Source organism: Harmonia axyridis, chromosome 2 (genome assembly GCF_914767665.1).
Source record: "Harmonia axyridis chromosome 2, icHarAxyr1.1, whole genome shotgun sequence".
Classification (NCBI taxonomy): domain Eukaryota; kingdom Metazoa; phylum Arthropoda; class Insecta; order Coleoptera; family Coccinellidae; genus Harmonia; species Harmonia axyridis.
The window spans coordinates 28,165,327-28,189,089 of NC_059502.1; the positions used below are offsets into that span (position 1 = coordinate 28,165,327).

At 34.3% G+C, this 23,763-nt stretch overlaps 1 protein-coding gene across 5 annotated transcripts in view; it reads left to right on the plus strand.

Moving 5' to 3' along the window:
- Positions 1 to 23,763, plus strand: part of LOC123671943 (probable 3',5'-cyclic phosphodiesterase pde-5) — a 338,133-nt gene that overhangs the window by 233,393 nt on the left and 80,977 nt on the right. For all 5 annotated transcript variants that reach the window (XM_045605841.1, XM_045605846.1, XM_045605842.1 and 2 more), the window contains one exon: positions 20,128 to 20,437. In XM_045605841.1, the coding sequence (XP_045461797.1) occupies positions 20,128 to 20,437 (310 nt within the window). The remainder of the gene's footprint in view (positions 1 to 20,127; positions 20,438 to 23,763) is intronic.

Sequence of the window (23,763 nt, forward strand, 5' to 3'; positions counted from 1 at the left end):
CAACTTTAAAATATCTAGATTGGACCGACAGGAAGATCTTTCAAGAAAAGGATAAAGGAACAACAGAAGATTTATACATCTGATAGTTCAACTTATGCAAATCATTTAAAAGAATTAGACTACACCTTAAATCACAACTTTGGAATCCTCCATTCAGAAAATAAGAGCATAAAATTGGCACTCTTAGAATTCCTAGAAATAAACAGCTATAATAGCCAAAATATTCTTTTGAGAGCTATTAGAGAAAATAATTAAAGCTAAACTTGAGGAACACTTCAAATATTTCATTCCCAAATACCAATTTGGTTTCCGCAGAAAGAAAGCAACAGTTCACCCCCTCACAATTTTCTTCTCAAATCTACAAAATGCACAATTAAACAATAGGAAAACTGCAGCAGTATGTATGGACACTAATAAAGCATTTGACAGCATGTGGATAAAGGGTTTACTATACAAATTGTTCAAGAAAGACACACCATCATATCTTATCCATATAATAGGTTCATACCTAAAGCATAGAAGATTGAAAATAAAAATTGGCGACTCAGAATCTAACTTCTTCACTCCCATGCGGGGTACACCTCAAGGATCCCCACTCTCTCCTCTTCTATATAACATATATTGCAGTGACATTCCCACAATCCATAATACCCAACAATATATACTACAATATGCAGATGACACTTTAGCAATTTCACATGGGAAAACATTGAAAGACTGCATGAAAAATCTTCAAGAGCATGTTAATAACATCACATCATGGTTTTCAAAGTGGAGATTGAAGGCCAATCCAGAAAAATCACAGTTAATCATATTCAACCACAACATAAATCACCAATCTCCAACTATTGCAATAAACAATAAAATAGTAAAACCAACACCATCAATAAAATACCTGGGAATTCAAATTGACAGCAAAGCCAGCCTGAAGCTTCATGCGAACAACATAAAGAAGAAAATGATAGCTAGAGCTAAACACTTTAGATGTTTGACCTACAACAATCAAGGAATTGACATGAAAACAGCAACGATCATTTACAAGTCTATATGTCGACCAATAATTGAGTATGGACATCCCCTATATGCGAACTGCAGGGAGTCGGTGATCAAAATTCTAGAGGTTGCTGAAACAACATCCCTTCGAGCACAGGTTACGCACAGGTAGTTAATTTTAGAATTAAAAACCTCTGTAACTCACCATGTTTATTTATGTTGAATAAACATTATTATTATTATTATTATTATTATTATTAATAACCAAAATGAGACATCCAAACAACCGACTGCACAATCCCCCAAATCACCTTTTATATAGCAGAACCAAGGTAGAACCCATTGGAGGGCGCATTGAGAAACTCAACAATAAATTCATACATAGGCTAGAAGAATTGGACGATATAAGTGATCTCATGCACGACGAACCAGCAGATAACCCACGCAGAAAATTTCCAACTTGCACTTTACTCCAAAAATTAAGAAGTTACATAAATTCCTAAAGTACTTATGTTTTTTTTTTTTTTTGTAGATATTTAGAAATGTATTTCAACCCAATATGGGCGGAAGGACTTTGGTCGATGGCCTGTTGATAACATAACAATAAAGATCAGTTATTATTATTATTCTTTTGAACGAACAAACAGATGTAAACTCATCTCCTGTATTGAATTTCTTTCGATAGTTTGAAAATCCCAGGCGGCAAACTGTCCAATATAACTCTGAAGTTTATGATACCCTATTGAATATTTTTCTACCAATTTTGAATTTTTGTTCCTATATAAGTTTCCGAAAAATTTTGTACTCGTATAAGTCAAAAATGTTGCCTGATGAAGCCACAGTGTGGAGAATCAATTGTTGCTAACAATCAAATAATCCAGTGGAAATTATTTTGTGTAATTTTATTTATAATGAATTTCCGCCATGTAAGGACCGAATCCATTTTATAACTTCAAAATCTGTTTTCATGGCCGTTTATGATTTTCACAATAAAATTTTCGAAATTCACCTACAGAAAAATTGTACATGAGAGACTCGTATCAAAAATTTCAATAATTCCTTCCCATAATTACGACTAATGAAAAGTTATAGGTAACAAAATATCCCTAGAGTTCTTGACCAGTATTTTGAATTACTTTAATTTTTTTCATTCTGGCATTGTAATTCAATTCGGAATATCAGAACGAAAATCCTCACTATCTCTCAAAACAAATCCAAATATCCCTCAAGGTCCAGGGTTCTCAATCCTATTCGAATTCTGTATTCGTTTCTTAGCTCAAAGGGAAAGAACCGCAAGCATGAGATAGCAGAAAATTTAAGGTCAAAGCTTATGGGATGGAGAAAGGGGGGTGCGAAGCGAGAAGAATAGCCGCAATCTAGAACCCAGATTTATAGGAGTCGCTAAATGGTGAATGCGCCGGGCGAATAAATTTCAATGTAGAACACAAATGGATTTAGCGATGTGTGTTACGCACATAGCAGAAGGGATGGGAATGTTTTATTTTAATTTGTGGATTCGTCAACATGTTGTTTATAGACTTATAGAGTCAAACGTTTGTTATTGTTATACTGAATAAAAGAAATAATTTCATTCTACCTATTCCATTCAGTGAATAAACTGCAAATTTCACACTTATCTTCACATCACTTTACAATCTTTTCATTTCCTTGGGATCATTTGTAGCGAGATCCGATTGAAATTTTCAAAAATTGATATTTCCGAAACTATACAGGGTGTCCCGGGAAGAATGCGACAAACGAATACCATAAATTAAGGTCATCATGGAGGACCCATATCAAGATTATTATTATTATTATTATTATTGTTTCAATAAGAGTAGAGGTACAAATACCTATAATCTCAAACTCAAAAAAAAAAATAACATTCGGAAACTAAATATAACTCAAAACAAAAATTATGGTTTACAATGAGAAAAAAATTAGGACGTATTATTCTCGAGGTTGGGTAATCCATCGGTCATATCCATTCTTGAAGGCGTTGGTGGAGGTTGCATCCTCAAGATCACTCGGTAGACTGTTCCATAAGTGGAACACCCTATTTGTGAGGAACTGCTGTCTCTGAGGCGTGCGGAACTGTTCTCTCCTAAGCTTAAGTGAATGGCCCCTAAGGTGATTGTGGTTTCTGGAAAACAAGCGACGGATATCGTCGCCAAAATGATTGCAAAGGGCTTTGAAGGTAAAAATGATATCGCCTCTTGTTCTCCTGTCTTCAAAGTTTGGCAAATTGAAGAGTTGCAGTCTTTCTTCATAAGAAGATGTTTCAATCGCCTGAGTGCCTTCGTTTGGGATATACAGGGTGATGTTCATCAACGGGTGTCGTAACTGCAAAAGTCGGATGTGTGCACCGGGCCTAAGATATCTTGACTTTATCGGTAGAATTATTTCGAAAATTGAAGTTGTTTCACCCTTCACGAATGTCTCACCTAAATTTTCCTCAAATTATTTAAGAAAACTTTTAATCAACAAACTGGATAAAGAATAGAACAAAAACAGCAAATAAATTGAAAATATTTGATCTTGAAAACAATGAATCCAAAATTGAATATTTTCAGTTCAGCAGATATTGTTCAAAATGATATTCCTCCATTTTAATACATTTTTGAGCTCGTTGATATGATCTAGTTGTTTCACAGATTTCGCTATCTTATTCGGTTGAATCGGTTGTACTTCTTTCATGAGGGAATGTTTATTGGTCACCCTGTATGACAGTAGCAAGCTGAGTTTTAGAATGTTCATTATGAATTAATTCGTTGTGATTACGAAAACAAAAAAAAATATGATATTGACGTACAGAGTGATCCAATATTCACGAAAATAGAAAAAGTCTGAAATTTTGTTAGTCCGGATCTGATTTATTCGATTTCAGAAATATTGAAGGAATGCGATAGTAAAGGGCGACAAAACTTCAAAAATTGAAATTATGCGGTGGATTTGTTAAAGAGTTATTGAACTAAAAATATTTCACTCATAAGGGAATGTTTATTGGTCACCCTGTATGACCGTGCCAAGTAGAGTTTCAGAATTTTTATAATGAATTGTTCTTTTTTGGTTCCGAAAACAGAAAAAAATCATAATGTTCACGTACAGGGTGATCCAATATTCACGAAAATAGGGAAAGTCTGAAATTTTCCTAGTCCGGATCTGATTTACTCGAATTCAGAAATATTGAAGGAAGGCGATAGGGAAGGGTGACAAAACTTCAAAATTTGAAATTATTCGGTCTATTAGTTAAAGAGTTATTGAACTGTAAAATTTCACTCATAAGAAAAACATCACCCTGCATATCCCAAACTTTAAATCGGACATATGTTCCCATGATGTTTTTCTGTTAAAATTACAGGATCTTTTATATGGCGAAGTTTTTGGGTGAACTAATAAATCACCCTGTACGAATGCAAAATACCAACTTGGTCGGAACTATTTCCAATGAAATATTGAATTTTTTCGATATTCTGCTCGATTTTGATAAACACGAAATAATACAATATTCTTCTTGAATCTTATCTGGATCTGGTAATGCGAGAAACTCCAAATTTTGCTTATACTGAAAATTTGAAATAATTAATTGACATCTGAATGCAAAATTTCATTTCTATCAAATTTGCGGTTTCTTATTATCAGAAAAGAGCATTTCAAATGATCATATTTTACGAAACATTTATTGAAAAGTTTCTAGGTATTTCCGTTCGAGACTTATCATGTTTATGCAAAGATGTACAGAATCAAATTTGACGATGGATTGTCATCATTTAGGTATCATTTGAGACCATTTCCGGCTCAAAATTCGAAAATAACAAATATTGTGACGAAGTGATTGAACGATCTGTTCAGAGACGAGCGCTCAAACTCGATCTCCAACTCTTTTGAAGTAGTTTGGAAACCAAATGAAAATAATTACAATTGAATCGTAAAATGTAAAAAATATTTTTTATGAAGGTACTCAATTTATTATAGCTACTATAATTACAAAACACAGTGAAATTGCTCATTGAAAGTCAATAACACATATTTTTCATTTACCTGTATGCATTAATTTCTCAGGATAAGCTGCACATTCCATGCCAATGAATAATCCAATATTCAGAACGTTTTTTCAAGACACGTCTTTAGGATTCGTCACGAAATTTTGTGTATTCTGTCGATAGTAAAAAATTACCTTTAAATGGCAATATCTGACAAAAAGAGACTCTCCTGTGAAAGACATATAAGTATACACAAAAATCACATGGAATCGAAGAAATGGTGAAAGAGTTATTTAAAAAACAAAAATCGGAAGGTTTTAGGGAAATAGATACCCGAAGCCTTGAAAAAATTGCAGGTTCATTGAGTTGGATCTCACACGGTTTGTCCTTGAGGATTCCCCCCCTATTTTGCTTAGTAAAAAAAAAAGTTTTGGGACTAAAACATAATCGGTTGTTATTTGATAATGTAGTGACTCGGTTTGCTCAGAGATGGCGCCATGGTAGTAATGCGCCACACAACATCGGCCTCGGCGTATTTAAAGGGGTCACCCTATGGTGTGGGAAGGTGTGTCGTAGGGAGAGATCGCTGGATAGCCTAACTGATGAGTCCACCAGCTATCTCGGGACGTAACACCATACGCCCAGGAGAGGGCGCACATGAATCTTGGCTCGAGAAAGACTCGCCAACATAAGAAAGATTCATTCTTTGATCAGAAATAATGAAGTTATGATGTTATTATCGTCTTCTCTTCTATTCCCTTTAACTCCTTTCTGAGTGCTCATTGATCTAACAAATCGTTCTAGAATTTCATCACAATGTTTGTAATTTTCGAATTTTGAGCTGGGCAAAATAATATTTGACTCACTGGTGATGAATCCGTGAAAAAAATTCAAATGTGTCCAGCCGTCCAACGTAAACACGATAAACCTCGAACTTGAAGAGAGTAAATCGAAATATCCAGAGTTGGTTCAGATCTTGAATGTCGAGGTTGAGTTCGTCAAATATCGAGAATGAAATAACCAATATTTCCGTGATTTTGGTTGTGGATGAAAAATATAAATTTCATGCCTCATACAAAATTTCAGGCTGATTACATTATCAGAATCTTATAGAATTCATGAAGAATATTGTAATACCCAATATTTTCAGTATGACAGGTTAGATGGCATTGTTATTTTCTATGTGTATATTGAATAACGAATAATTTCTTGTGGATATCATAGAAAATTCAACAAGCATATTCGAAAAGAAATAATACCTTATTTTGTATGTGTCTGTATATTCAGTAAAAAATGCGTCAAACTCCGGGGCTTATTCTGTATGAAAAAATCATATCAATTTGCTATAGGTAAGGTATTATTGTTCGCAAATATGTCGTATTCTGAAATACGAGTTGTTGAAATTCCTCCTAAAAACTGACTATTTCTATTGATGTTTGGGTTCATTTGAAATTTTGATTGATAAATCTAACTAAAAAGTTTTGTTCAATACTATTTAGTATGAACCGTGTAACTAGAGCCATCTATGAGAGTCAGATATAAAAACAAATCCATGGTATGTATCAGCTTCCAAAACATATTCGTGAACAAAGATTTGATCAGTCTTTCAGAAACTAGGGAGTGAATATTCAAAAAATGAATTATTTTCGAATGAAGTAAAAGTTATTTAAAATAATTCAACCCTCACCTGTCAGTTTCATCAACGACCCATGTCTCACATTATACTTCTTTCTCAAGTTTCGTCAAGTTTGAATTTCGTCAGAGTAAAGTTTTCCTGGGAAACTTCGTAGGACATTTTGGCAACATTGATGCTCAAACATCTTTCCACTTTGAGGAATTGATGGAATAGTCCAAATAGTTATCTATTTGTTCATAATGTGGGTTTGATAAATATTATTCTACTACCTACTAATTTCAAGCATGAGAATTGAATATTTGCCGAATGTCCAAGTTCCTGATTAGAAGATTTTTATCGTGTGTTATCCATGATATTCATTAAATTTTTTCCACAAATCTAAAATGAGCATACGAAATAAGGCTCTCTAAAAAGAATAAATATCAGATATCTCACAAACTGGTAGTGGTTGTCTTTTTATATTTGCAGAAACAAAAACTGGTCAATACTTTTGAGTGTCTTCAATAACAGGAAACCTATCAACAACTGACTTTTCTACCATTTAACGATCAAAACAGAAAGACATGTCAACACAAGAAGGTATAATTTTGAGATCAGAAAAAGTTTTCTGAAAGTTTTAGTTATTTTTTTCAATACCTATATTTTGAGTTAATATGGAACTTTGATTCACAATGAACTATAAGAAGTCTGTTCTTTGTGGAGAAACCAGCCAATTGTGTGAAATATTGTTTCAATGATATATGTTTTCATTTCCCTTCTTATACTCATGTTAGGGACAAAATTCGCTTACTGAAAATGACGTACGCTCCCTCTATCTATGTTGAATAACTTTGGAATAGGACAGAACAACTTTTTTATGAAAAAAAGTTCATTTTGACATATATCCTTGGTTTTCGATATACAATGTGTTAAAGTTTGATAAAAAAAAATCGCGTTTTTATATTTATATATATTTATATTCATTGTTCTAAATTTTGGGTAATGCAAGTTTAGATAATGTTTGATTCGAATTACATTAGTGTCTTCTACCAAAATTATCCAGTGGCCTAGATATAGGGTTGTGATGGTTCTTTTCCCATTGAAAATTAAGATCACTGTCTTTTTTTTGAGAAAATCATTTCATTTCTGAAATCAACAGGGTTCCACAGAAATATAAAAAGGTCTCTCGAATTTTTTTCATAGAATTATTTCGAAATGATCGAGTACAAAGCAAACACTATCCACGAAAATCTACAAAATTAATTCATATTTTCCAATTAGTGATGAATGGAAGTACAAAGATTGACTCAGTTTATTGTAATGCTTTCAGATGGCATTAAATTGAACATATGGGAATGAACACTCATCAGACACTAAAACAATAAAAAAATATTCACGAGTTTGAGTTTAGTAAAATATTGGGGGGTGTTTTTTCGATGTTCTCTTCAATTTTTCATGGTTCTGTTTATGCGATCCTTGCTTCAAGCAATTATTTTACATTCAAATGAATATTTTTATCTAGATTCTAGGATTATTTAATGAGAATGATAAAAATTAAAATAGTTTTAATGGCAACAGTGCGTATTAATTTTTTACTTTTCTAATTCAATTTGTATTCAGTAGATTATGCCATTTAATTATGAAAGGATACACGCTTGGACAACATTCCGAAATTGTTGAATTGTTTCATCAAAATTCAAGAAGATATTTCAACAGTGTGCCTAGAATTGCCCCAAAACATAATTGTAAAAGAAATGCCACTCTGGAAGAGCAGAAATAGGCAATCCTAGCTGACAAATGAGTTGGGGGTTTATTCATATGTCTAATATGAATATTGTTCCACTCAACTTCCTTTTGATTCCCTCAATATGCTCCTTCCAGTTTAATTTGGAGTCTAGTAGAACACCGAGAAATCTCAGTGATGATAAGCCATCTGTCTTCGAAAAGGACATTATCTGGGCATCTGCTATTAATATTCGAAACATATCAAATATACTAGCATAACTATATTGTCTGGTTTTATTTTCTCCAGAATATTCTTCGAAACGAAAATAAATGCCGCTGAAACTTATTTCCATTAGAATGAAAATGAATTTCTTTTAAACGCTAGAATTTATCTGTCTCAAAGAAGTCTAAAACAGAATCCATTTAAATTATGCCTTTGTATATACCATTGTATTCCTCCTAGTGGAAAAATGAAGTTAAACCGAATGCGAAATTATTTTCTCCGGTGCCTATTCTACCGTGAAATTCATATTGTACTCGACAAATTGAAATCCCGAAATATAGAGATAAGAATAAAATGAACGATCGACCTTCATTGCCTTACACTGAATATTAGATTTTTTTTCTGGATTCTAGATGTTCCGAGACGTGAATAATGAAAATTTCAAAGTAGGATAGAATATTATTATTTTCTTGTAATGCATTCAGTGTGTGAATATCTCGTCTATTTCATACAAACATATACAAGTAGATAAGATGTATGAGCTAAAAAAGTGATAAGCGATCAAGTGATACTATTAGGTGTAGTAGAAAGAAATCCATTGTTTTTCTAATATATGGCTTTAGTTATGTGTAACTCGCATTGTATGAGAGTCCGATCGAGTTCAACTAGATGGCGTTAGAAAGATGAGATTTCGTACTATAATAATATTCATTTGCACACGACGAAATATATATAAATGTACAAACATTCATCATCAAAAATTTACATGGTTCGTCAAATATAGAAAGAAAAGCTAAGCTAGTCAAATATATACAAAACTAAATATAAAAAACATTTACATGTATAAGAATATACACAGAAAAAAAGCACATAATCAAACGAACCCACAGTTCAAAATTTAATATAATTCAAAATCACTCAACCTATATATCTTTTTTCCAAAAGTGATATCTTACTATTTTGTGGAAAATGGTGGGACTTTCTTGAAAGATTCTGGAAGTTCATTATACAGTTTGATACATGTGTGGTTTGGGCCCTGTTGGCTTTTTCCTATTCTGGCTGATGATATGGCAAATGCATTTTTCCGACGCGTGTTGTAATCATGAAAATCTGAGTTTTTTTTGAAATTTTACCTCTGCTGATGGAGAAAGTTGAGACAGGTGAGTACGTGTATAAAAACTTTAATGACAGTTTGGTGATCAGTTGACTCTGTTCAATTTTGCTCGTCAAAGATGGACAGGTGGCTTGCATTTTCTGATTCTATAACAGCCAACCATGCGCAATTTCCATTTCGTCGATTTCGTTCTGGTGATTTCGATGTCAAAGGTTCACCACGCACTGAAACACCAATTGTCAAAATGTCGATAAAATCATGGACATTCCGATCCTCATGGCAGCACTGTTTCGATTGATCAAGAGCTAAATATTGCACAAAAAACCGTTTGAAACCATTTGAATAAGGATAGTCTCAAGGAGAAGGTTGATGGCACCACACGAGTTGAAGCGAAAAAACCTCATGAACCGAATTTCCAATCTGGGCATCGCTGCGGGATCGCAACAAAATCGACCCATTTTTGAAGCGGTTGGAGATGAAAAGTGGTTCAATTACAACAACGTCAAGCGAAAACGGACGTGGTCAAAACGCGGTGAGTCGACGGAAACGGCCAGGAAGGTTCCTGTGTGTTAACAGTTCTATCAACAATTGAATCATTTGAAGGAAGCAATCGCCCAAAAGCGGCCAGTTTTGGCTAATAGGAGAGGAATTGTGTTTCATCAGAATAACGCCAGGTCAAACATATTGTTGCGTCAAGTGAATTTCACGCAAACTGAATATTCTTTCTGTATATTCAGAAATTTAGGTCGAAAAACCAACCCCAGCAGGTACAGCGAGGGCTAAAAATAGAACAAGAGCATTGGCGCCACGTTGGCGTTACATATGGTCATCCTGAAGCCACATCTTAGGGCAAGAAACGAAGACGTGGACCAATCAGGGACTTGGATTGCGCTTTGGTATGCAGAATCCAAGGCGACGATTAACATCCCCAGGAAATTGGGGTACCATATACCAGTACGCTCGTAGCTGTTACCTTGTAAACATATAATTTGTACAGCCAAATTCAATATATTAGTTAAGAAATCCGGTGTTTCATTATCCCAATTTAATAGAATTACAATTGATCGATTCAACAAACACACATATCGATAGTGACTCGCCAAGCTTGGTTGGGAGGTTCTTAAGCATCCTCCTTCTAGTCCAGACCTGGTACCTAGTGATTACCAAGTGTTCCTATCCATGGCGAACAATTTTGCTGGTGAAAAATTTGCTTCAACAGAGGCTTGTGAAAATTTACTGTCTCAATTTTTTGCCAATAAGGGCCAGGGCTTCAAAATGGCAACGCGTTGTCGAATAAAAAGGCGCATATTTGACCTGAATCGGATCATTGTAGCTATGGTAATTAAACCATTGTTTTTCATGCAGAAGTAATGGATTTTTTTTTTTCTACACCTTATATCAAAACTAATAATTTGATCGAATCCTGCATTAGGATTTATCCGAGCCCTCACGGACTTTGGCGGCTCTGAAACATGAAGTACAGGTAGCTTGGGATAGTATCCCTCAAGAAGAAATAGACCATCTTATTGCATCAATGCAGAGACGTATTGGGGTCATTGGGGAGTGTATAGATAATCGCGGTGGACAAACATATTATTAACAAATTTATAACAAAAATTGTAATCTCTTCGTTTTTTCTCCAATTTTCAATCATTTACTCCTTGTATACTATCTATGTTTTACCAAAAAAAATTTGGAATTTATCATTTCCTTCTGTGTGTTGCAGTTTCTTTGTCAATTAGTATATATATATAACGAATAATATTTTCAATTTCTATAACATCAAAGGGCTGCATCATTTTGAAAAATTCAATGACATTTCACTGAGCTTGATTTTTATTCTTTTTTTTGGCGAACATCCAAGAACTTTACTATGGAAATGATCACAATATGACAGGAGGCAAAACACCACAACGATTATACCACGTCGTCAAGGGTATATTCACTTATCAATAAGCCATAACTATGGAAAATTCACAGATTCTATTGGTTCATCTGAACATGAGATATATAATTAGTTATAATATCACAAGAGCATGGACAATATTCGATTATGAACTGATTCACGAGACGTAGTTCGCGAAATATCACGAGAGCGCAGCTCGAGTGAAGAGGTTCTTGTAATCGGAAAATATTGTCTATGCTCGAGTTGGTATTCGTTACGATTATACAGGGTGTATCCTTTTAAAACGGCCTAACTTCAAGGGGAGATTATACAAGTGATTTGCAACAAAAAATGTCATATAACACATGGTCGAAATGTTGGCGGTTATTCTTCAATTTAACATTTCCTGATTTCACGGAATTTATCACTTTTTTCCATAAAACCAATTTTATCTGATTCATTTCAGCATCCTCACCAAATTCGATCATATAAAACTATTAATGATGTAAGGGGATTTTGCATTAATAACTAACACGAGGTTTGAAATAAATGTATTCTCCAAAGTCTTACATTATCATAAAGGGTTAGTGCGGTTTTACAAATTGAAACAAAATAAACAGGTAAGCGGTATGTCCATGAGAGTTTCTTTGAGGTGGCAGTAAACCGTATGTGAAAAGTTCCACTGGGGATGCACTTGATGATGAACTTTAGACTCGGACCTAAAGCACTAGGTCTGTACGATGGCGACGGTGACGTGTTACAATAGTTCCATTGGGGATGCACTTGATAACCGAAAGATTAATTATATTACCAGATAGCTCTAGAGGTTCCCGTTGCAGGATGCCTCTGTGTTGTAACTGTGTTGTAATTGAAAACTTTTTTAGGCGCGTTGAGCACTTCTTGGGTGAAGAAAATCATGGAACCGAAAGCACTCCACTCGTGTCAATTTGTTCATAAATTCATTTTATACACTGTGTCTGTATCCGTAAACTATGGAAGAAAATTCATTTTTAGCAGACCATTTTAAGAAACAATCCTGAAACACATCGATTTTTTATTTTAATTTACCGTATTTTAAAATAATAATCTAATATACAGGGTGAATTACTTTCGAGTAATGACGTTGTTACGTGGTTTGCTTGAAGGACCACCCTTTGCTAGGGATTGAAATGATACGAGGTTTGAACTTTACATATGTGGTGAGCGAGCGTGAAATCGTAACTCAACTACGTGTCTACGTGACTGCAACTATGCAACTATGATCTTAGGATCTACTTTTTCTTAGTACCGCTCGTACATGCAATGTTGCCACTGTTGCCATTTCATGATAAAAATGAATTCCTTGAATTCTCGTAATTATTGTAAATGAATTGAACAGACGTCAGCGTCTTTTTTTTTAATGGAACACCCCCATTTTGTCTCAATTTTCCGATTACTCTGGCTGAGCAGATTCCAAAAATGTATCACATGTTGATTCCAATTGGCACAGGGTGGACAAAAATTACAATAGTTTTGTGGGTGCTCATAAAGTAACGCGTAACATTCTTTATTAGTCAAATTAACAAAATTATCAAAAATACGGCAATTGGTTTGAATATAACACCCTGTAGTTTGTTACATTTTAAGATTAATAAAAATGTATAAAAATAAGAAATAATTTCTTTCATATTCTGTCTGCTAGACCACAAGTACCAAACATGTTTGGAAACAGGTCATTTTTATTAATCTAAAATTGTATTTTTGTCCACCCTGTACCACTTTTAGTGATCTTTTGAAATTCAGAGTAGACGCTGGTGATAAATATAAATACAGAAATAGAAAGAAACGGAATACTGATGTCGCCTACGACAATCATGGAAGCCTTATCGTTTTTAAATAATTTTCATTTTGCCCCTCCTGAGAAAAATTTCTGCGGGCGCCTATGCTAGGCTTTCGAACGACATATCAAGTTTTGTGCTAGCTACTTTCCTTCTGCTGTAATATCATGGATAACGTGATGAAAATAAGAAAGACTAAAATACTAAACTTTCCTTTGCCCTATTTCAGAGCTTCTTTCGATTGGATAGTGAGATTATTCTCATGGAAATTATTAATTTCTACTAAACTTAATATCTCATACAATACAAACAGGTATTTTAAAAAGATAACCAAATTTGATTATTGAATAAAAAAAATATGAACGGAACAGATGAAAACATTAAAATAATTGTTCAAAAGGTCCTCTTCTTTGTTCAATACATTTTCCACATCTTTGTCTTGTTGAATCCTTCACTCATCGAAATTTACTACGTTTTTGATGCATTCGTTCACACAAGTGGACTCTTTCAATGAATCTTCTTGAGTCTGAACGCGAATTTTGTACACTTTATCTTTAAAGTGTTCCATACATAAAAATCTAAAGGGTCAGATTGGGGCTCCTGGGTGGTTCATTAATTCCGCTACATTCCGACTATTATGGGCCGGGCAGCCATCCATCTGAAACCAAACATTTTGTCTGGTAGCCAGGGGTATTTGGTCTAATATGCCTGGTAGGTTCACTATAAAAATATTTTTGAATTGCAGAATTAAGACGATCTGCAAAAATTACTTGACCAAAAAGTTCGCCCCTCATCAGTCCCAAACATAATACGTTTACCCTAAACTCATGTTGGAAATGGGTAACAATTAACTAGAATTTAATTAATTTATTTATGAAACATTGAGTTTAATTGAAATAATTATTTCCATGTGAATTATTTCAATATCCAATCATAAGCAGCTCCGAAATAGAGCAAAGGAAAGTTTGTGTATTTTTGTCTTTTTCATTGTCATCACGTTAGCCATGATATTACAGCAGAAGGAAAGTAGCTAGCACAAAACTTAATATGTCATTCGAAAGCCTGCAAAATGGAGAAGTTTTTACTGCAAAGAAAACGTATTCTCATTTATAGTCTTCCATTCATAAAACGATTGGAAATATACGACTTATTTCGCTCTCTTCAGAATATTTGTATTCACCACTTCACCATACTCGTCAGTAAAACTCTTTTACCACTCATGGCAAATTTAATGCTCTTTCGGAATATATGATCAAATTCGATGAGGACGCAGAAATGAATAAGATTTAATTGGTTTTATGAAAAAAAAATGATAAATTCCGTGAAATCGAAAAAATGTTAAATCGAAGAATAACCACCAACATTTCGACCATGTGTTATATGACATTTTTTGTTGCAAATCACTTGTATAATCTCCCCTTGAAGTTAGGCCGTTTTGAAAGTGTACACCCTGTATAACGAATAATTTCAATAACTAAAGCCAGCACTGCATTTCTATAATTCAATAACATTTCACTGAACTTGACTTCTATTTTTTTGGCGATCGTCCAAGAATGTTACAATGGAAATGATCACAATATGGCAGGAGGTGAAACACCAAAATTATCATTTCACGTCGTCAAGGGTATCTTCACTTATCAATACGCCGTAACTATGGGAAAATCACGGATTTTATTGGTTTATTTAGACATGAGTTATAAAATTGTTATTATTGTGAATTACATCGAACGCTTACTGAATAAGCGCTAAAAAGGTTCATTTCTGGAATTTTTCTCATTTCAACTTACCAGTTCAATTCTACAGGGTGGCCACTTTTCAATGGGATTGTATTGGTAACTTCTAAACCATAAGGGTTAGAAGGTCGGTCAAATGGAGAAAAAGTTGCATTCATAGAAGCATTGTCAAGCAGTTCAAACAAATCGAGATTATCAGGGCCGGTTATTGAGATATCATAAGAAAAGTAAACTCTGTCATTTTGATTTTTCTTTTTTTCCCACTTTATTTCAAATATAATCAAATAATGTTACAGGAATTTTTTATTCGACAGTAAAATATCCTCAATTTGACGTAATCAGATTTCGTATCCAACGTTTCTTACTCTCTAGACCACCCTCAACCTCATTTTTTTCAATACGGACCTGCATATTTTATGACACTTTTCAAAATAAATTTTAACGCTAAATTCAACGATATATCATACAATGTCATTCAAACTTGGTATTTAGGTGATTTTGACCCTTATCCAAGTTTCTTTGGGACGGATCTGTATTACATTTAGGTATCTTTAGGTTAATTAACAACATGTAATACATTTCGATGAGAAAATCAACTTACTCATCTTGAACTAAATGGAACATATCAGAATCAAATCAAGAAACAAGTAATAATCATTTACATATTTCAATTCATAATAATTAAACGAATTATCATTTAATGAAAGAAAAAGATTATTCGAAAGTAAATGAAAATGAATGAAGTAAGTGTTCGAAATGTCCACCATTTTGTAAAATGCACTTAACGGTTCTGGAACCCATACTTCTTATACATTTGATTATTTCGTCTTCTTGAATACCTTCTAATACATTCTCAATCTTCTCGCGAGAAATCACTATTGTTGGATTTGTCATTTGTTCCGTTGAAACAAATTACAGAATCGAACTTTATTTTGATATCATTACGATATAAGTTTTGCAAGGCTTGGTATTCAAATCTAAAATCATTGTATTCGCGTCTCTTGACTATTTTATTAACAGCAGATTTTGATAAATTGCATTCACTACAGATCCGACCCAAAGAAAATTGGATAAGGGTCAAAATCACCTGAAAATCAACTTTGAATGACATTGTATGATATATCGTTGAATTCAGCGTTAAAAGTTATTTCGAAAAGTGTCATAAAATATACAGGTCCGTATTGAAGAAAATGAGGTTGAGGGTGGCCCAGAGAGCACGAAACGCTGGATACGAAATCTGATTACGTCAAATTGAGAACAATTTACTGTCGAATAAAAAATTCCTGTAACATTTTTTCACAATATTTGAAATAAAGTGGGAAAAAAAGAAAAATCAAAATGACAGAATTTACTTTTCTTAGGATATCTCAATAACCGGCCCTGATAATCTCGATTTGTTTGAACTGCTTGATAATGCTTCTATGCATGCAATTTTTTTTCCATTTGACCGACCTTCTAACTCTTATGGTTTAAAAGTTACCAATACAATCCCATTGAAAAAATGGCCACCCTGTATACCTGACAAAGCCAGTTCAACATTTCTTCGAATAAACGAAGTTGAATTTTTTCTCCCTCTTTAATAGAAATTTCTCAATGCATTATTTTTATCGCGAACCATCTTTGCTTTAAAGACTTTAATTAGATCCTTCAGGGTGTTTCGAGGAATAACATTTTCCGAACTGAATATCTCATCTCCAAGTTTCTCATAGAATAATTGAATCGTGTTTAAGCTGATGACGTGCCATTATATAAGGTAGATGCTTTTCGTTTCACGCAGTCTACATCAATAACTTTTGATATTCGAACAAAACAGCAAAGGAAGATGAGAGAGAATTAATTATGAGTTTCATTTGACAAATTTTATGTTATGCTGAAGAAATAAGCTAATTATCTAAAGGAAGAGCAACAAGGTAGAAGATGCTTGCTAAATTAGGTATCTCATGTCAATCAGCATTATGCGACAGTCGTGATCTTGTGAGAATCTAATGTTCAACTTTCTGAATCTTATGAAAACATTATGAAGAGCATTTCCTTTCAGGCATCTCTTCCTGACTGTGGAATTTTTCGTATCTTTTCAAATATATAGGTTCAGGTTTATGCCTTCTGAAGTGTAGTCACGATAGGTTGCTTTTCAGTTTAACTGTTTCAGCAGAAACAGATTTCGTTGATAAATGAAAAGTGTTTTTATATGAACCTTAAGTAAGAAGCAGAATTTACCAACTATCGCACAACAGATAAGATCGAAAAAAACTTAAAGAAATGAGAGATAAGATAAAAACACTGACTGAAACGTTAAAGAGCCAGGAAAAGGTTATTATGAATTAACAACAACCTGGGCTCTTAAATATAGACAAATTTATAAAACCGAAAAACTTTGATTCTGCCGTTTTTTTCCGAAATTCGAGGCTTTATTGCAAAAAACTGGTTATACATTTATGATTCATTGTCCATCGCTGGCCACTATTTTCTTCCATCTTTCAAGTAACGTACAAATGTCATGTTGAAAAAACTGGTCAGCTTTCGAAGTGATCCACGAATTGATTATTTTTAACTTCTTCATCAGACTGAAAGTGCTGGTCAGCCAGGCCGTGTGCCATTGATCGAAACAAGTGATAGTCCAAGGTAGCAACTTCTGCAGAATACGGCGGGTGGGGTAGGACTTTACATTTCAACGTTTTCAAATATGTCTTAGCCTATTTCGCAACATGGGGTCGAGCATTGTCATGCTGTAAAATCACTTTATCATGTCTTTCGTTGTATTGCGGCCGTTTGTCTTTCAATGATTGGCTCAAACTCATTAATTTCGTTCGATAACGATCGCCAGTGGTTGTTTCAATCGGTTTTAACGACTCATAATACACTACACCTAGATGGTCCCACCAGATACTGAGATTCGTTTTAGTCGTCAACGTGGAAGCATGGCCGGGATAACCCTATGATTTTCGGCGCTTGGGATTATCGTAATGAACCCATTTTCCGTCTCCAGTCATAATGCGATGTAGATATCCCTTTCGTCTTTGCCTTGCAAGCAGCTGTTCACAATCAAACAAACGCCGTTCAACATCTCTCGGCTTCAACTCGTACGGCACCAATTTTCTTGTATCTGAATCATTCCCATGACTTTTGGGCGTTTTGAAATGGCTTGTTGCGTCACTCCAAATGATCCTCCTAATTATTGTTGCGTTTGAAACGAGTCTTGATCAAATAATGCCTCCAATTCTGCATCTTCGAAAACCTTCTCTCTTTCACCGCCATACTGGTCTTCGACGTCAGAACCACCGTTCTTGAAGCGTTGAAACCACTCTTGGCACATTTTTTTACTAATAGCGGCCTCACCATAGGTATTTGAAAGCATACGATGATCCCAAGCTGCAGATTTTTCCAAATTAAAGCAATAAATTTAAATCTCTCGCAAATGTCGAGAATTTGGCTCGTAACCTGACATGTTTAATCGAGAAACACTTTATGATGAAGACACAAATCAACTAATATTTCGATGGCGGTATGTTTACAAATACCTGAGCTTATTGTATGACATCTACGATCTATTTATTTCGACTACCACTTACCGCTACAGCCATCTATATCAAAACGGCGGAAGCAAAATTGTTCACTTAATATCTGACCAAAATTATGCAATTATATATATATTTATACAATGTTTGCAATTAAGGATTCATCAAGCCAAGTAGCTGGATCGTGTACCTCCTCAAGCAGGACTCGAACCTGCTCAAGCGTTGAACTAATAAGGAACCACTTACTACAAGTTCAAAAATAAATATAATATAGAAATATAATTATAAAATTATAAGAAATGGAAAATAACCTTGTAAGAAATCAAAACAAATCCAATTATATTCTCCCGTATATTCAACAAAAATAAGATATTTACTCCAATAAGAATAGCCAAACTTTTAATAACCCCCTAAAACTCTGCCAAATATTTTGGTGTTAAATTAGACAGTAACCTAAACTTCCACGAACACATCAAAAACTCTGTCTGCAAAGCTAGAGATACACGGCTTGACTTGAAATCAAATCAAGTTCAAGTAGTAGTTTTCCAATGTCAAGTCAAGTATTTATTCATCAAGCTACTTGATTTGTAGCATTTTGTAGGGGCACATCAATAAAAAATACTGAAATGAGAAGGAAACTTGCAGTAAGCACTTTTATTCATTAAAATATATCGCATAAGAGAACCACAAAAAATCAACCATATCAAAATGGAAACCGAAATATATCACTATAAATAAAACAAAATAAAAAATATAAAAAATACAATTTCTTGATATTGAGAAAGCTTCAAGCATTGTTTGATTACATGATTAGGCATTAAAATTTTGCTAGCTTGACGTTGAGCTAGTAGAAGTCGCGATTTCTCCGCCAATTTTTCTAGAGGATAATAAATTAGCTTAAAATTATGGCCGAAAATAAATCTAAAGTTCCAAAGTGGTTTTGCTAGCTTCACTGGGGTAAAGTTCTCTCTCCTAATATCATTGAATATTCCCAAAAGCACTTGAGATATAATAACATTGACTCTTGTTCCAAACATAAACTGCCATACCAAAATCTTGCTGATGTACAACCATAATATGATAACCCTTCAAAACTCAATTTCCTAGAACGAGTTTTTCATTTTTATATTCCTGTGAATTCGACTAACTGTATCTGAATATATTTATACATTTTTATCTATTTGAATCAACACTATGACTTTTCTTTTATCTTTAACTATTTATTGTAAGGGCAAATTCGACCGCTTCATGATTTAACAACAGTGTAAGCATGTATGCAGGAATTGTGTAATGAATATAATAATTAATTTGTAAAGACGGCTGTGCCTTAAAGATACTATGTCCATAATTATCGAAATAAATATTTTGGACTTTGACGTGAACCTGCAACCTCCGAGGTTGGGGGTTCAAGTCCCGCTCGAGGAGGTACTTTTTCTGAAATTAAAAAATTGTCTGCATGTCATTATATTATTCCCTTGTTATTATTGTTATCACCTCAGATACTGAATCGTCAATAATTTTCAGCTGACCATGTGTCCGACTACCTGTTCAACCATCCGGAGTACCTGGAACGGTACATCATGGACGAGGTTGAAGTTGAGCAGTTGGAGCGTTGGATCATCAGGAAATCCCAAAGGCTGAAGAAGAAACCCGAGGCAATGGCAAAGAACGGAAGGAAGACGAGTTTATCGAGATGGAAGTTCTGCGTGCACGCAGACAAGAGGAAGATGCTGCAAAATTTGACGCAAAGTTTGCAGCACAGACCGACTAAGGACCATGTTTTATGGGAGTTGGCCAATTGTATTTCATCTGCTGTAAATGCGGACGGATTCAAGTGAGTTGAGTGGTTAGTTATAATGGTGGGTTTATGCACCGTTCCTTAGAACTAAAGACTAAGACTAGACCTAAGAACTAAGGCCCAGTTTCACCAAACAGCACTTGATCCCAGATTGATTAAACTCCGCTTGTTACTAAAGCAGGCTTAACAGTGTTTTCTGTTTCACCATGCATCAACCCGTCCGAAGATGATCGCGATTAACCAAATCGCGATTAAATAGTCAAACCATTTGGCAACGTTGTGAACAAAAAGTTATACAGTGTTCTGTATCGTATAAGCAGTGATGACCACCATTGGCGCTAGGTGTCAGGTGTCATTCATTCATAACTCATAACATTTCAAATCATTTGTCATCTTGTAAACAAAAAACAAAGTTAATTTTTGCCGAAAATGTCGAGTGATGTGCTTCGAAATGTCGGAAACTTGCAGAAGTTAAAAAGAAATTATCCCATTTCACAAAACCACACAGTCTGGAAAAAAAACTATATAAGTAATTTTATTAACTTATTTATTTTAATTAACAAGTTTAACTGCTTCTTGAATAATATTTCAATCAAACATATCAATAAATTATTCTTTGCAATAAATTTCATAAAACACAAAAACAAAGTTTACGTGTATTTTGAATGGGAAATATTGAGCCTATACATATAGTCATATTTCGATAAAATTGACCCAAAAATTAGAAATTTCCAGAAAAATCATTACATAGACAAGAGTTCCATACTGATAAATAATTATTAATCTCAACTTGAAAGGTTATAATCCTCCAAAAATGGCCGATTAGTGCTAAATCGCGATTGGTCGATTAAATGGCGCTTTGGAGTGTGGTGAAACGCTACATTACATTAATCGTGATCTAAGGCCTCACTTAAGAGCTAAGTCAAGATTAAAGCATTTGGTGAAACTGGGCCTAAGAATTGAACGCTAACAAATCAATGAGGGCGTTTATGCATTTTAACTAAGGACTAAGAACTAATACTATGACTAGAAAGTTGACCAACTTTTAACTAAGAACTAAGCTCTTAGTTGAAATAATGAAGTTCGCATGCGCCGCATAGCAATTTCAAAATATAGGCAACATCCCTATTATAATTATACTTACTAAAGATTTTCCAATAAGTAGTTTCATTTTGATATTAAGAAAGAACGAATATAATAGTTATTTATGCAACAAGTGCAAAAAGTGAATGTTTATTGCACTCGACGTGAAATTGTCCGACGAGACCGTTAGGCCGAGTTGGACAACACGTCGAATGCAATAAACAATTTTTCCTACAACTGCTATGAAAAGTAGCGTTTTCTGCATAGTTTACTCAATTGCAAAACTATGTATTGCGCATACTGTGGGAAATATTATTCCCCACGGCACTTTGCCCACACCTCCCTTGGTAGACCAATGAAATTCGGCTTTCGAGTCTTTTCTATGGAAGCGCCATAAATTAGCACCTACCGTCAACGAAGGCCATTTTGATTTCAATCAAGTCCATTACTTGAATTGTTGAAATTTGTGCAGTTGTAGGACAAGTATAGTGTGCAACATGTGGAGAAAGTCCTTTTCTCTAATTCTGTGGTTATTCCGTTCATTCTTCCACATCTTGTAGAACAAAATCGTGCGAGAATATATCAGAAACGCACAGTTTTCATGGTTATATTTTATTGTTCTATGTTGGTACTCCGAACTTTCCGCCACGGCTTTATCTTTCAATTCATTAATTTGCCTTAAAGAAATCAGTTCTGACAACCAACATTTTTCAATGCAAAAATCACTAAAATATATTTATGGAAATATTTCATTAATTTCAATGAAAATGCAATGAATTAGAGAAAATAATGTATAATACTCGTACAGAAGGCTCATTCTACCACTCGTTCATTCCAAAACTCGCCACTTCGTGGCTCGTTTTTGAATTTTGAACTCGTGGAAGAATATCAATGCCTTCCGCACTTGTATTATAAATAACTATTCTCGCTCGTGTGTTTGCGGCACTCGCCTTTCAGGCTCGTGCCACAAACTTCCACACTCGCGAGAAAAGTTGGACTTCCCCACTTATTGCACAATATACTATTTGCACGAGTTACATACAACATTTTTTCTACGTTCATGCAAAAAGCAAAAAATGATTTATTGAGGTGCGGCACTAGGTGTAGGAAAATGAAAAGCGCAACTTGAATACTTTATTATTAATATCGATTTGCATTGAAACAGGAACTAATACGTTATGAACAATTTAACTCAAACTTTATTTTTACCCTCAATGTTGAAAGTGAATGAACAATTGGTGCAATTTTCAATATGAATATTTCGTAGTGAAGTACTTTTTAAATCCACGTCTTGATTTGTTATTGCAGTAAACGTACTAGTATTTGGTAACTGTACATCGTTATTTCCTTCAGGCTGAAATATTTGTTTGTCATTATGACAGCACGATGAAGTAGAATGACAGATGAGTGCAATAAAAACTTTATTGCTTTAGTGCAATAAAGAAAATTTTTTTCCACTAAATATAGTTGAATAAAGTTTTGCTTTTTGCATGAATGTAGAAAAAGAAATATAAAGAACATCAATGGATGTTTATTCCTTTGTGAAGACCAAAGTACGCCATTAATGATGGAAAACGATATCAGCAAAATGGTCGTCACAGCTACGGTTGCACGCTATACAGTATACACTGATATTTTTCATGACCAATTCGCACATTTATGGCTCATGTCCACGATTATTCATCGAATTCACCTCTTCGAGAATTTTCTCATCTCAAATTTTTCCATCAGTTTCACTATTCCAGCCGAGAAGGTGCTTCACGGTTTTGTCATAAGGTGACAGATTCAAAAGTGACAGCTGCCCAGGTAGCGGCTGTTCAAAATATAACGTCTCTATATGGTCATCAAAATTTCTTCGAAAAACAGCTTTCAACGATTGCAAAGCTTCGAAAACAGCATTAGTGCTATACCAGCATTCGTTGAAAATCTAAAGACACTAATTTTCGTAAAGGAAGACACTTTGCATAATCTGTGCTGAACATATTCTTGTGAAATACTCAAAAAGATGAGGTAGGTATAGTGTATCCAAAGTCACTTGAAACAGTCCATATAAACGCTTGGCCATAGATGTCCCTTTGAAGTGGATACCGCGTTCAGCTAAATACCGGGGTTTATTCGAAAGTACTGTCTTCACTGGCCCCAAAAGAATTTCTGGAACTTTGGACAAACCTTGTTTAATCGAAATATTCAGCTTCCTCCAAGAGACTCTGGATATACTATACTACATTACTTTTGAATTGGATTTCAAAAAACGCTAAATAAATGGTTATTCGATAAGA